The following is a 16,113-nucleotide window of genomic DNA, read 5'->3' on the forward strand; positions in this document are numbered from 1 at the left end:
AAACTGTGGGTTCAGTTTTAGTCATGTTCAGTCAGATACCTGTAAGAGCTCCAAGAGAGATGTCAGTTAGTCAGTGATGTATTCAAGGCTTTATCTTAAATCTCTGGACTGGAGATTTACATTAAAGAATAGAAAAATAGAGGAGACATCTAAAACCATGAAGCCAGGTTAGATTACCAGGGGAAGTAAAGAGGGGACTGGAACGAAGCTCTGAGGCTAGATTAAAATGATGACAAAGGGTGCCCAGTGCATTAGGAGAAAACTAGAATGTAGAGTCACAAAAACTAAGAGAACAAAGTGTTTTGAAAAAGAATTTGGAGTTATATTTCTAGAGTACTGCCGAAAGATCAAGTAAAGGAAGATAAAGAAGTGTTCAATAAACTTGGAGACAGAAATTCATTAAAAGACCTTGACAAATGCTTAGAGTCATGGAGGAAGCAGACATCAGAGAGCACTTAGTGGTTCTACAATCAGTGGTTCTCCACTGGGGATGATCTTTCACCCCAGGGGACATTTGGTAATGTCTGAAGATATTTTTGATTGTCACAACTGGGGAGTGCTGCTGGTATCAAGTGAGTAGAGGCCAGGGGAAATGCTTAACACCCTACAATACATAAATTAGTTTCTCACAAGGAGTTATCCTTACCAAAATGTCAGTAGTGTCAGAGTTGAGAAAGCTTTCTCTTCATAGTAGCAGTATCAGTCTTTCCAGTTAAACTTTAAGTCGATTTTTTGTTTGTTACTTCACTTGATGTAATAATAACCCTGTAATACAAAATAGTTCTAAGATGAATCATCAGTATAGTTTTTCTTTTATTGTTCTCTCTTTTTTTCCTCACCTCTCAGTCTCTTTTGCTAGATCCTTTTCTCCTTCCCTCTTAACATTGGAATGCCCCAGGCTCAGACCTTGATCCTCTTCTTTCTATCTTTCCTCACTTCCTTGTAGAGTTCATATTGTTTCATGGTTTAACATATAACCACATGCTAACAATTGCCTAATTGATATCAGGCTCTGTCCAACTGCTTGCTTTGGTTTTCCTTTTGGATGTTTAAAAAATAAAATCCCCAGTGGAGCATGCCTAAAAATAAACTATTCATATGATCCACAAAATCTGCTTCCCCAATCTCATTCAATGGCAACTCCATTTTCCAGGCACTCAGAGTAAAAATCTTAGAGTCATTTTTGGCCCCTCTGCTTTTCTCATAACTCCAATATCAGGCAATACTATTGAGTCTACTTTCAAGGTATGCCCAGGAGCTGAATACCTTACGTCAGCTTGACTGCAAGGACCTAGTTTTGAACCACCATCGTCTTTCTTCTGAATTAGTGCAATACCCTCCTAATTGGTCTCCTTGCTATCATTATTACTCACAAAACAGTAGCCAGACTGCTCCATATAAAACATAAATCAGATTATATCACATCTCAAATCAAAAATATCCAGTGGTTTCCCACTGAAAAGACTGAAATTCTCATAATATCTTACAAGGGTTTAAAAGATCTGGTCTCCTGTTACTTCTCTGACTTTATCTTCTACTACTTTCCCCCTTACTCACTCTTCTCCAGAGAAGCTTTGCTATTTCTGAAACCCATCAGTACCTACTAATGTAAGGCCATTCCTGAAATGTTCTCTTGGCCTAAAATGTTCTTCAGCCAGATATCCTACATGACTCAATTCCTGAACTCCTTCAAGTCTTTGTTCAAATGTCATCTTCTGAATACATAACTTTCTGATGATTGCAATCTACTGCCCCATTCCCATCCTGGGATCTTCAATGCCTTGCTCTTTTTCATTTCCATAATACTTATCTTTTTTCACTACCATATATTTTATTCATTTATTATGTTTATTATCTATTGTCTACCTCACCTTGCTATAAATAAATTCCCAGATGGCAGGGTTTTTTTTTTTTCCCCTACTGTTTGGCCACTACTGTAATCCTAGCATCTAGAACAGACCTTGTCATAAAGTAGGTCATATTTTTTAAACTAGAAGCAATAAATTAATTGAAAATCTTGAAGAGACATGGCAATAGCTTGTCAGTCTTGAAAGTTATCCTTTACAAGTTATTCTTCTCATCCTTGGTATTCATCCAAGTTTAAATATTTTTATCTCCAGATATATCCCATTTTTTCCACTTTTGTCTCACAAAAGCCTAGATTAAACTTTCACATTCTCCCCTCTGGAGTCCATTGAATAAGCCTTCTCTGAATCTCCTGTATCCTCCCCTCTGGAGTCCATTGAGTAAGCCTCCTCTGAATTTCCTGTATCTCCTTGGTCCCCATCCCCAAGCCATTCTTCACACCATAGCCAAAATAATCTTAGAACATTAAACTCATCATCATATCTCCCTACTTAAAACATTCAAATGGATTTCCATTGAAAAATCATTGTTTTACAAGTCTCTCCATGATGTTTAGACTCATCTCCTACCACACCCCTCCCATCTTCTTTCACACCCATGAATATTCACATATACACCCACATTTTTTTCTAGCCATAAATAGATCATGCTTCATTTACAAGAATGCAACTTCACAATTATAATATGCATTATTTTCTCTGCCTCACTTAATTACCCTAATGAATCAAAGTTCCTTTATTAAGAAGACATCACTTTTATTATTATTGTGATCATTAAGATTGGTCTTGGTCTGGTTTAGGTATTAGAGATCTCAGCCTACATAATGTGCTTTCAGGTCTTCCAAAAGGCCTAACTGAACTAACTGTTAATGTTTGAAAGCACAGACTCACAAAAAGACTGACTACCATCTGGAGAATGTCAATTGTATGCCCAGGAAGTAGCCTACAAGGTGACCTCATTATTATTTCACATTCTGTTTAGACTTAGAAAATGGATTACTATGGGCATCATCAGAAAATCTACAAACAACAAATGCTGGAGAGGGTGTGGAGAAAAGGGAACCCTCTTGCACTGTTGGTAGGAATGTAAATTGATACAGCCACTATGGAGAACAGTATGGAGGTTCCTTAAAAAAGTAAAAATAGAACTACCATATGACCCAGCAATCCCACTACTGGGCATATACCCAGAGAAAACCATAATTCAAACAGTCACATGCACCCTAGTGTTCATTGCAGCACTATTTACAATAGCCAGGTCATGGAAGCAACCTAAATGCCCATCGACAGATGAATGGATAAAGAAGATGTGGTACATATATACAATGGAATATTACTCAGCCATAAAAAGGAATGAAATTGGGTCATTTGTAGAGACTTGGGTGGATCTAGAGACTGTCACACAGAGTGAAGTAAGTCAGAAAGAGAAAAACAAATATCGTGTATTAATGCATATATGTGGAATCTAGAAAAATAGTACAGATGAACCAGTTTGCAAGGCAGAGATAGAAACACAGATGTAGACAACAAACATATGGACTCCAATGAGGGGTGGTGGTGGTGGGATGAATTGGGAGATTTTGATTGACATATATACACTAATATGTATAAAATAGATAACTAATAAGAGCCTGCTGTATAAAAAATAAATAAAAGAAAATTCAAAAAAAAAGAAAATGGATTGCTAGTGTATCTAGGGTATAATGAAACAGCAGGAAACTAATGTTAATGAAGCAGGAAAGAAAATGATATATAAAATTCAGTATTATGTATATGTACACATACACTTACATATTCATAATTTGAATGAACTTGATGGAGAGACATTGAACTATAAGGGCCCAATTTATGTGTACATATTCATATATATATATATACATACACGTTTACATATCTGCTACATAAGTATTCCACTTTATCTACAAGACGCTTACCTAATGACTCTGGAGACACACTCTCAACATTTGTTTCTCTGACTTTTCTTTTCCCATGTGTTTATTGCTGTTTTAACCCCCTTTCTTATAGATACATGATTTATTCATTAAAGTCGAATTCTTTTGTCTCTTTAAAGCATGGGTTGCAAACCAGCTATATAGGTAAGTTAAATGAGTGAAACAGGTTGGACAGAACATTAGGCGTCCAGGTGAGAGAGGCAAACTGAAGATGTATCTCATTAAAACAGAAGCAGCTGATTGACTCTGCTACTCTGGAATGTTGGCCTGCTTTTGATATACTATCTTATTTATCCTTAATTTTTAAGAAAAAAAGTTTAATTTGTTAAAGTGATATCTTCTTAATTTTAAAGTTAGAATCTACTTAATAGGTTTTTTTTTAACTTTAACTTAAATTTAGTCCTCAGTGTACCATTTTGCAATCTCTGCTTTCAGATAGTTCTGCCTTACATCTCAGCTGTTGTGCTTGTTTAAACTGTAAACATCAGAAGGCACCTTGCTTTCTTAATTCCAGGTCTTTCACATAGGGAGATGATGTCAAAATTGCGCTCATAAGTATCAACAAATTTTTCACTTACTAATGCATGAAAATTCATATTTAGCATTAGATGCATTCTTAAGATTTGTAAAGAATGGATAATGTTTTAAACTGTTATATAATTTCGTGTTTAGAAGCTAAAGACTTTAACAGATCATCTAATCCAAATCCTATATTTTTATGCGCCACATAATTTATAGAGAAACTAGGACTGGCTCTTAAACCAAGTTTCTGATTTCAAATGTTGTGTGCTTTCCAGTCTTCCATGATATCTTTTGTTTAGCTGGTAGTGTGAATGAAGGTTTTGAGAGTGGGTTTTGCTTTTTATGGAGGGTGGGTGGTAAATCATAACAAATAAGTTTAAAGAACACTGAGCGTGTTAAAAAACGATAAAATCACATACAATATTGACCCTGTAACCCAAAGACAAATCTGGGTCTTTTCAGGATGTTGTCTATTGAATGTGGACTCCCCCCACCACACAAGCACAAGTTCTTTACAGTGTCTTCACATCTTTGTTTTACTAGCATTGCATCAGGAGATAATTAACTTCAGCAAAATGAACTGAATTTTCTTTTCTTAGATATACACAAAGATGAAAAATCATGAACAAATGAAATATGTGACCACTTCAATCCATCCTTGTGTTAACTATACTTTCTTAAATTATATTGCTAACTATAGGAATTTTGTTTTACAAAAGATAGCATTTCCATGGCTTGAATGTTTTCATTCTCCTTTCATAGATTTTCCTCTTTCCTTGATTTAAAACAAATGCCTTCAGTATTTATATATAAAGACATATATAAAGACATATCTTTAGTTTACTGAAGCTGGAATTGTGCCAGATACATTACAATCCACAGCTGTAAAGGACTGGTAGTTTAAAGCAGTAACCTCTGATTTTGTTACAATCAAGCTGCCATTTTTTCTGTAAGATTTTAAGCATTTCATTCATTCAACTAATATATCTCTATGAAGAAGAATGCCTCAGGACTCAAAACTTCGGCTGTGTATTTAGAGAGCTTATTAGGAAAGAAATCATCTGTCTGGAGGAAGCAGTCAAAATTTGTCTTCTACTTTGTGCAAAAATATGAGCAATGCCTTTTGTTGTCTGGGTAACCACACGCCTCTGCAGTCTCTTAAACATGACATATCTCATTAGTGTCTCTAGTTCTTTGGCCTGTCTGTCTAGAGTGCTAGCCCAAGGGGCAAATGAGAGTTTCATGTTTTCTTCTTATTTCCAACCTAATGTGTTTGGTTGTTTTGTTTTCAGTCTCTTTAGAGACAAATGGCTTAACTGTCTGTTTCTGTTTTTCATGTCAGTCTCCACTCCATGCCAAGAACCTCAGTTTACTTTTCCTGTGTTTTCCCACTTTTTGTATGTACCTGATTGATTTTGAATTTCTCCATAAGACCCAACAGGAATTTGCCTGCCACTCTCCAACCAACACTCATTCAGTATGAGAATCCCTTTTAGATGGCTAATGCTATTCACAATCCTGGTCAAGTAGTGAGCAATAGAAAGAGATTATTTATTTCCTATAGAACTCACTATAGAGGTGATTTCCTAATTTCGCCACAGTTTCCTTAATAATAAGACCATCCTATTGCTGTCTCTTGTTGTTGTTTTCTTCTGTTCAATTCTTCTCTTTTCAGTGTTGAGAATAATTGAGCATTCAGTATGTTATGAGTCACTGAGGATGAACACCTAGTAACATCTTCACCCTGCTGCCATTATTCTCTGAGAATCATCTTGTCACTGATGATTCATGACTTTAGGTTGAATTTATTGGGCATGACCATCCTTTATCCCATATTCTAACTACTTTAATTGATACCAGAATGACATTAGGGATTCCTTGATCAAGGAACCAGAGAATAACTGTATAGATTTAAATGACTCTATAACTCTTCAGCATCTCTTATGCTCAGCATTGAAAAGTAACATTTTTCCCTTTCCTTAAGCCATATTCTTCACTGTAGGAATGTGACCTAAGTTTGATATATCCTTCTGGAATTCACCATTAATAGAATTTTCACTAGCCAGCTTACCTGAAAAAGTATCACAAAATCAAACTTCTGAATGTTCTGTGATCATTAGGAATCTGAGGTTTTAATTGTCAGCAGTCCAGGTATAGAAATATAGAATGGAAAGATAATCAGCCCAGTTTTGAGCATGAGCGAAATAAAATAAAAATCTTAAATTCAAAAAAGTGAAGCTTTGCATAAAACATGTCCTATTTTAGCAAGAATACCGATAGGATAGAAAATTAAGTATGTATATTAACATCTGATAAAGCCAAAATAGGTATTTTTCTATGTTCATGCTAGACAACTGATATAATATTTCTGCATGCTAAAAGATTGCTCTAGTGGTGTTAAAAAATGATAATATGCTCCAGCAGGCTTTATACAGTTTATAATGGTTATATTTTCCCATTGTCTCTCATCTGTATAAATTTATGACTTACACTGACAAGCCCATACCACTTGATATATTTACTTTTTTTTTCATTGCTAAAATCATTTTTTTTCTACATCTTTATTGGAGTATAATTGCTTTACAATGGTTTGTTAGTTTCTGCTTTATAACAAAGTGAATAAGTTATACATATACATATGTTCCCATATCTCTTCTCTCTTGCGTCTCCCTCCCTCCCACCCTCCCTATCCCACCCTTCTAGGTGGTCACAAAGCACCGAGCTGATCTCCCTGTGCTATGCGGCTGCTTCCCACGATCTATCTGTTTTACATTTGGTAGTGTATATATGTCCATGCCACTCTCTCGCTTTGTCACAGCTTACCCTTCCCCCTCCCCATATCCTCAAGTCCATTCTCTAGTAGGTCTGTGTCTTTATTACTGTCTTACCGCTAGGTTCACGTCATTTTTTTTTTCTTAACTTCCATATATATGTGTTAGCATACGGTATTTGTCTTTCTCTTTCTGACTTACTTCACTCTGTATGACACACTCTAGGTCCATCCACTTCATTACAAGTAGCTCAATTTCGTTTCTTTTTATGGCTGAGTAATATTCCACTGTATATATGTGCCACATCTTCTTTATCCATTCATCCGATGATGGACACTTAGGTTGTTTCCATCTCCGGGCTATTGTAAATAGAGTTGCAATGAACATTTCGGTACGTGACTCTTTTTGAATTATGGTTTTCTCAGGGTATATGCCCAGTAGTGGGATTGCTGGGTCATATGGTAGTTCTATTTGTAGTTTTTTAAGGAACCTCCATACTGTTCTCCATAGTGGCTGTACCAATTTATTTTCCCACCAGCAGTGCAAGAGTGTTCCCTTTTCTCCACACCCTCTCCAGCATTTATTGTTTCTAGATTTTTTGATGATGGACATTCTGACTGGTGTGAGATGATATCTCATTGTAGTTTTGATGTGCATTTCTCTAATGATTAATGACGTTGAGCATTCTTTCATCTGTTTGTTGGCAGTCTGCATATCTTCTTTGGAGAAATGTCTATTTAGGTCTTCTGCCCATTTTTGGATTGGGTTGTTTGTTTTTTTTGTTATTGAGCTGCATGAGCTGCTTGTAAATTTTGGAGATTAATCCTTTGTCAGTTGCTTCATTTGCAAATATTTTCTCCCATTCTGAGGGTTGTCTTTTGGTCTTCTTTATGGTTTCTTTTGCTCTGCAAAAGCTTTGAAGTTTCATTAGGTCCCATTTGTTTATTTTTGTTTTTATTTCCATTTCTTTAGGATGTGGGTCAAAAAGGATCTTGCTGTGATTTATGTCATAGAGTGTTCTACCTATGTTTTCCTCTAAGAGTTTGATAGTTTCTGGCCTTACATTTAGGTCTTTAATCCATTTTGAGCTTATTTTTGTGTATGGTGTTAGGGAGTGATCTAATCTCATACTTTTACATGTACCTGTCCAGTTTTCCCAGCACCACTTATTGAAGAGGCTGTCCTTTCTCCACTGTACACTCCTGCCTCCTTTATCAAAGATAAGGTGACCATATGTGCGTGGGTTTATCTCTGGGCTTTCTATCCTGTTCCATTGTTCTGTCTTTCTGTTTTTCTGCCAGTACCATGCTGACTTGATTACTGTAGCTTTGTAGTATAGTCTGAAGTCCAGAAGCCTGATTCCTCCAGCTCCATTTTTCGTTCTCAAGATTGCTTTGGCTATTCGGGGTCTTTTGTGTTTCCATACAAATTGTGAAATTTTTTGTTCTAGTTCTGTGAAAAATGCCAGTGGTAGTTTGATAGGGATTGCATTGAATCTGTAGATTGCTTTGGGTAGTAGAGTCATTTTCACAATGTTGATTCTTCCAATCCAAGAACATGGTATATCTCTCCGTCTATTTGTATCATCTTTAATTTCCTTCATCAGTGTCTTATAATGTTCTGCATACAGGTCTTTTGTCTCCTTAGGTAGGTTTATTCCGAGATATTTTATTCTTTGTGTTGCAATGGTAAATGGGAGTGTTTTCTTGATTTCACTTTCAGACTTTCATCATTAGTGTATAGAAATGCTAGAGATTTCTGTGCATTAATTTTGTATCCTGCTACTTTACCAAATTCATTGATTAGCTCTAATAGTTTTCTGGTAGAATCTTTAGGATTCTCTATGTATAGTATCATGTCATCTGCAAACAGTGACAGCTTTACTTCTTCTTTTCCGATTTGGATTCCTTTTATTTCCTTTTCTTCTCTATTTGCTGTGGCTAAAACTTCCAAAACTATGTTGAATAAGAGTGGTGAGAGTGAGCAACCTTGTCTTGTTCCTGACCTTAGTGGAAATGGTTTCAGTTTTTCACCATTGAGGACGATGTTGGCTATGGGTTTGTCATATATGGCCTTTATTATATTGAATAAAGTTCCCTGTATGCCTACTTTCTGCAGGGTTTTTATCATAAAGGGGTGTTGAATTTTGTAGAAAGCTTTCTCTGCATCTATTGAGATGATCATATGGTTTTTCTCCTTCAATTTGTTAACATGGTGTATCACGTTGATTGATTTGCATATATTGAAGAATCCTTGCATTCCTGGAATAAGCCTCACTTCATCATCCTGTATGATCGTTTTAATGTGCTGTTGGATTCTGTTTGCTAGTATTTTGTTGAGGATTTTTGCATCTATGTTCATCAGTGATATTGGCCTGTAGTTTTCTTTCTTTGTGACATCCTTGTCTGGTTTTGGTATCAAGGTGATGGTGGCCTCGTAGAATGAATTTGGGAGTGTTCCTCCCTCTGCTGTAGTTTGGAAGAGTTTGAGAAGGATAGGTGTTAGCTCTTCTCTAAATGTTTGATAGAATTCGCCTGTGAAGTCATCTGGTCCTGGGCTTTTGTTTGTTGGAAGATTTTTAATCACAGTTTCAATTTCAGTGCTTGTGATTGGTCTGTTCATATTTTCTATTTCTTCCTGATTCAGTCTTGGCAGGTTGTGCACTTCTAAGAATTTGTCCATTTCTTCCAGGTTGTCCATTTTATTGGCATAGAGTTGCTTGTAGTAATCTCTCATGATCTTTTGTATTTCTGCAGTGTCAGTTGTTACTTCTCCTTTTTCATTTCTAATTCTATTGATTTGAGTCTTCTCCCTTTTTTTCTTGATGAGTCTGGCTAATGGTTTATCAATTTTGTTTATCTCCTCAAAGAACCAGCTTTTAGTTTTATTGATCTTTGCTATTGTTTCCTTCATTTCTTTTTCATTTATTTCTGATCTGATTTTTATGATTTATTTCCTTCTGCTAACTTTGGGGTATTTTTGTTCTTCTTTCTCTAACTGCTTTAGGTGCAAGGTTAGGTTGTTTATTCGAGATGTTTCCTGTTTCTAGGTGGGATTGTATTGCTATAAACTTCCCTCTTAGAACTGCTTTAGCTGCATCCCAAATGGGTCATCGTGTCTCCATTGTCATTTGTTTCTAGGTATTTTTTGATTTCCTCTTTGATTGCTTGAGAGATCACTTCATTATTAAGTAGTGTATTGTTTAGCCTCCATGTGTTTGTATTTTTTACACATCTTTTCCTGTAATTGATATCTAGTCTCATAGTGTTGTGGTCGGAAAAGATACTTGATACAATTTCAATTTTCTTAAATTTACCAAGGCTTGATTTGTGACCCAAGATATGATCTATCCTGGAGAATGTTCCATGAGCACTTGAGAAAAATGTGTATTCTGTTGTTTTTGGATGGAATGTCCTATAAATATCAATTAAGTCCATCTTGTTTAATGTATCATTTAAATCTTGTGTTTCCTTATTTATTTTCATTTTGGATGATCTGTCCATTGGTGAAAGTGGGGTGTTAAAGTCCGCTACTATGATTGTGTTACTGTCAATTTCCCCTTTTATGGCTGTCAGTATTTGCCTTATATATTGAGGTGCTCCTATGTTGGGTGTATAAATATTTACAATTGTTATTTCTTCTTCTATCGAGCCCTTGATCATTATGTAATGTCCTTCTTTGTCTCTTATAATAGTCTTTATTTTAAAGTCCATTTTTTGTGATATGAGAATTGCTACTCCAGCTTTCTTTTGGTTTCCATTTGCATGGAATATCTTTTTCCATCCCCTTACTTTCAGTCTGTATGTGTCCCTAGGTCTGAAGTGGGTCTCTTGTAGACAGCATATATATGGGTCTTGTTTTTGTATCCATTCAGCCAATCTGTGTCTTTTGGTGGGAGCATTTAGTCCATTTACATTTAAGGTAATTATCGATATGTATATTCCTATTCCCATTTTCTTCATTGTTTTGGGTTCGTTATTGTAGGTCTTTTCCTTCTCTTGTGTTTCTTGCCTAGAGAAGTTCCTCTAGCATTTGTTGTAAAGCTGGTTTGGTGGTGCTGAACTCTCTCAGCTTTTGCTTGTCTGAAAAGGTTTTGATTTCTCCATCAAATCTGAATGAGATCCTTGCTGGGTAGAGTAATCTTGGTTGCAGGTTTTTCTCCTTCATCACTTTAAATATGTCCTACCAGTCCCTTCTGGCTTGCAGAGTTTCTGCTGAAAGATCAGCTTTTAACTTTATGGGGATTCCCTTTTGTGTTGTTTGTTGTTTTTCCCTAGCTGCTTTTAATATTTTTTCTTTGTATTTAATTTTTGACAGTTTGATTAATATGTGTCTTGGCATATTTCTCCTCGGATTTATCCTGTATGGGAGTCTCTGTGCTTCCTGGACTTGATTAACTATTTCCTTTCCCATATTAGAGAAGTTTTCAACTATAATCTCTTCAAATATTTTCTCAGTCCATTTCTTTTTCTCTTCTTCTGGAACCCCTATAATTTGAATGTTGTGTTTAATGTTGTCCCAGAGGTCTCTGAGACTGTCCTCAGTTCTTTTCATTCTTTTTTCTTTATTCTGCTCTGCAGTAGTTATTTCCACTATTTTATCTTCCAGGTCACTTATCCGTTCTTCTGCCTCAGTTATTCTGCTATTGATCCCATCTAGAGTATTTTTAATTTCATTTATTGTGTTGTTCATCGTTGCTTGTTTCATCTTTAGTTCTTCTAGGTCCTTGTTAAATGTTTCTTGCATTTTGTCTATTCTATTTCCAGATTTTGGATCATCTTTACTATCATTATTCTGAATTCTCTTTCAGGTAGACTGCCTATTTCCTCTTCATTTGTTAGGTCCGGTGGGTTTTTATCTTGCTCCTTCGCCTGCTGTGTGTTTTTCTGTCTTCTCATTTTGCTTATCTTACTGTGGGGTCTCTTTTTTGCAGGCTGCAGGTTCGTAGTTCCCGTTGTTTTTGGTGTCTGTCCCCAGTGGCTAAAGTTGGTTCAGTGGGTTGTGTAGGCTTCCTGGTGGAGGGGACTAGTGCCTGTGTTCTGGTGGAAGAGACTGGACCTTGTCTTTCTGGTGGGCAGTTCCACGTCTGTTGGTGTGTTTTGGGTTGTCTGTGGACTTATTATGTTTTTAGGCAGCCTCTCTGCTAATGGGTGGGGTTGTGTTCTTGTCTTGCTAGTTGTTTGGCATAGGGTGTCCAGCACTATATCTTGCTGGTCATTGAGTGAAGCTGGGTGCTGGTGTTGAGATGGAGATCTCTGGGAGATTTTCACCATTTGATATTATGTGGAGCTGGGAGGTCTCTTGTGGACCAGTGTCCTGAAGTTGGCTCTCCCACCTCAGAGGCATAGCACTGACTCCTGACTGCAGCACCAAGAGTCTTTCATCCACACGGCTCAGAATACAAGGGAGAAAAAGTAGAAAGAAAGAAAAATAAGAAGAAAAAAAGAAAGGAAGGAAGGAAGGAAGAAAGAAAGGAAGGAGGGAGGGAGGAGGGAGGGAAGGAAAGAAAGAAGATAAAATACAATAAAGATAAAAAATAAAGTTATTAAAATATAAAATTATTATTATGAAAACTTTTTTTAAAGAAAAAAAAACGGATAGAACCCTAGGACAAATGGTGGAAGCAAAGCTATACAGACAAAATCTCACCCAGAGGCATACACACTCACAAAAAGAGGTAAAGGGGAAAGAATCATAAATCTTGCTCTCAAAGTCCACCTCCTCAATTTGGGATCATTCGTTGCGTATCAGGTATTCCACAGATGCAGGTACATCAAGTTGATTGTGGAGCTTTAATCCGCTGCTTCTGAGGCTGCTGGGAGAGATTTCCCTTTCTCTTCTTTGTTCTCACAGCTCCCAGGGCTCAGCTTTGGATTTGGCCCCGCCTCTGCGTGGAGGTCGCTGGAGGGCGTCTGTTCTTCACTCAGACAGGACGGGGTTAAAGGAGCGGCTGCTTCGTGGACTCTGGCTTACTCAGGCCGAGGGGAGGGAGGGGTACGGAGTGCGGGGCGAGCCTGCGGTGGCAGAGGCCTGCGTGATATTGCACCAGCCTGAGGTGCGTTCTCCAGGGGAAGTTGTCCCTGGATCCCGGGACCCTGGCAGTGGCGGGCTGCACAGGCTCCCCGGAAGGGGTTTGTGGATAGTGACCTGTGCTTGCACAGAGATTTCTTGGTGGCGGCAGCAGCAGCCTTAGTGTCTCATGCCCGTCTCTGGGGTCCGCGCTTTTAGCCGCGGCTTGCGCCAGTCTCTGGAGCTCCTTTAAGCAGCGCTCTTAATCCCCTCTCCTCGCGTAACAGGAAACAAAGAGGGAAGAAAAAGTCTCTTGCCTCTTCGGCAGGTGCAGACTTTTTCCGGACTCACTCCCGGCTAGCCGTGGTGCACTACCCCCTTCAGGCTGTGTTTACGCAGCCAACCCCAGTCCTCTCCCTGCACTCCGACCTCTCCCTGAAGCCCGAGCCTCAGCTCCCAGCCCCGCCCGTCCCGGCGGGTGAGCAGACAAGCCTCTCGGGCTGGTGAGTAGCGGTCAGCACCGATCCGCTGTGCGGGAATCTCCCCGCTTTGCCCTCCGCACCCCGGTGGCTGCGCTCTCCTCCTTGTCTCCGAAGCTTCCCCCCTCTGCCTCCCGCAGTCTCTGCCCGCGAAGGGGCTCCTAGTGTGTGGAAACATTTCCTCCTTCACGGCTCCCTCCCACTGGTGCAGGTCCCGTCCCTATCCTTTTGTCCCTGTTTATTCTTTTTTCTTTTGCCCTACCCAGGTACGTGGGGACTTTCTTGCCTTTTGGGAGGTCTGAGGTCTTCTGCCAGCGTTCAGTAGGCGTTCTGTAGGAGTTATTCCACGTGTAGATGTATTTCTTGTGTATCTGTGAGGAGGAAGGTGATCTCTGCGTCTTACTCTTCCGCCATCTTCCCCTCGTCCGATATATTTACTTTTAAGTGCTGCCAAATCAGAAAAAAAAAAAAAAAGAATTACAATTAATTTACATAATATTGGAACACTTGAAAATGATTTTGTGTTTTGGCTAGGACAAATCTTTATAGTCTACCCATTTATGAATATTATTTATATGGCATGTTTAGACCATGTTGTATTGTAGAGTGCTTTTATTTAACTTCAGTTAGCTATGAGATATCACTGGGTAGATGGAGAGTATTTATTAGAGTTGAGAAGTAGATTACTGTAAAATTTCATAATTTTAGTTTTTAAACCAATAAGTGAAAAGATTGATAATAAAGGTCATTAGAAATTTCTGTGAGTTCTGTGTTTAGTTCAAGCCGTATTTTTCCTTCTTTGAGATCTCAGTAATCACACGGCAGACAGTGACTTTTAATTCCTGTTTCTTGGCTTCTCACGTTCTTTTTGAGAAGTTCGGTTAGCCCACTCTTTAATAAAATGTGTTCACTGGTAAATCACAGAAGAAACAGTCATGTGTTAAAAACCCATATTTCCACTGGTTACCAGGTCCTAACAATGCTCTTACACATTGACTACATGTCTAGTTATAATGACCTTCAAATAGTTGTTTCTATTCTTCATAATAATACCCCTGAGAATTTCTTCTCACTTTTGTTTAGGCACAATAAACCTGACCACGTCAAATTAATTACTACACTAGTTCCTGCTCAAAGTGATCAAGTTAATTGAAGGGCACAGCATACGTTATTTTCCTTGCTGTCTATTCCCAATGAACCCTCTTACCTTTGTCTCACAATATTTCAGTAATATACTATTGCAAGCTAGCAGATTTAATATAAATGACAGAGATTGTAACTTTCCTCAAAAGACATTTAAATATAGTATCTCTCTAAATGTGTCTATTTGTATTAACTTTCTGTTTCAATTTTAAATCAAATTATATATGGTAAGGATGTAGAGCAACTGGAACTTTCTTAAATTCCTGAAAAGAGTGAATATTGGTACAGACTCTTTGAAAAAAAAATTCTAGCCCTATCTATTTAAGCAATCATAAGTATATCTTAAAACTCAACCGTTCTATTTCTTATTAAATACTCAACAGAAATGAGAGTTTGTGTCCACCAAAAGACACATAAAGGAATATTCATAATTTTATTTGTAGTGGCCTAAAATTGTAAACAAGCAAAATATATATTACCAGTAAAATGGTAAACAAATTGATATATATTCATGAGTAATATTTCATATCCTGAAATATTATCCAGAAATAAAAAGTAATTAATAACTGACATGCACACCAATATGGGTGTATTTCACAAACATGATGTTGAGTCAAAGAAGTCAGGAATAGAAGAGTATGATTCTGTTTATGTGGATTTGTTTAAGCTAATCTGTGATTTAGATGTTAGGATTATGCTTATTCTAAGAGAAATACTTACTGGGAGAGGTCACAAGTGAACCTTCTACAATTCTGGAAGTATTCTAGTAGGGTGGTGGTTAAACAGAGGCAGTGATAGGTAAAACTCCAGTGAGTTGTATACTTAGAATTTGTGAAATTATACATCTATAAAAACTAAAAATAAAATAAAGTATGTTGGGGATTTAAAAAAATCTATGTAACAATTAACACCTGACCATGTTAAGAAGATTCCCAAACAATCTCAATGTATAGATATAGAAAACTCCACCAATTTGCTTTTGAAAATACTGTGGTTTGTTGTTTTGTTTTCTTTTAGTGTCCTGAATTTAAAAGGCCCAGGGATGTTGCAGTTGACTGGGTTGCTGGAAATATTTATTGGACTGACCATTCTAGAATGCACTGGTTCAGTTACTACACTACTCACTGGACCAGTCTGAGATACTCTATCAACGTAGGACAGCTGAATGGCCCCAACTGCACCAGACTCTTAACAAATATGGCTGGAGAACCCTATGCTATTGCTGTAAATCCTAAAAGAGGGTAGGTTAATGACCTGGTTATTTATATTTCTTGATATGAGTATCCATTTTTATAGATTGTCCCACCCATGCTCTGTAGTGTTGCTTCTGGAAGAGTGTTCAACATATAATAGATTCACAAGACTTCTGAAA

General features: G+C 37.4%; 1 protein-coding gene across 1 annotated transcript in view; it reads left to right on the plus strand.

Annotated features, from left to right (window-relative positions):
* The window catches only part of LRP1B (LDL receptor related protein 1B), a 1,442,028-nt gene that overhangs the window by 1,314,865 nt on the left and 111,050 nt on the right, over nucleotides 1-16,113 (plus strand). The window contains exon 78 of the mRNA XM_060151186.1: nucleotides 15,759-15,982. Within this exon, the coding sequence (XP_060007169.1) occupies nucleotides 15,759-15,982 (224 nt within the window). The remainder of the gene's footprint in view (nucleotides 1-15,758; nucleotides 15,983-16,113) is intronic.

This window comes from Lagenorhynchus albirostris, chromosome 6, assembly GCF_949774975.1.
Source record: "Lagenorhynchus albirostris chromosome 6, mLagAlb1.1, whole genome shotgun sequence".
Taxonomy (NCBI): Eukaryota; Metazoa; Chordata; class Mammalia; order Artiodactyla; family Delphinidae; genus Lagenorhynchus; species Lagenorhynchus albirostris.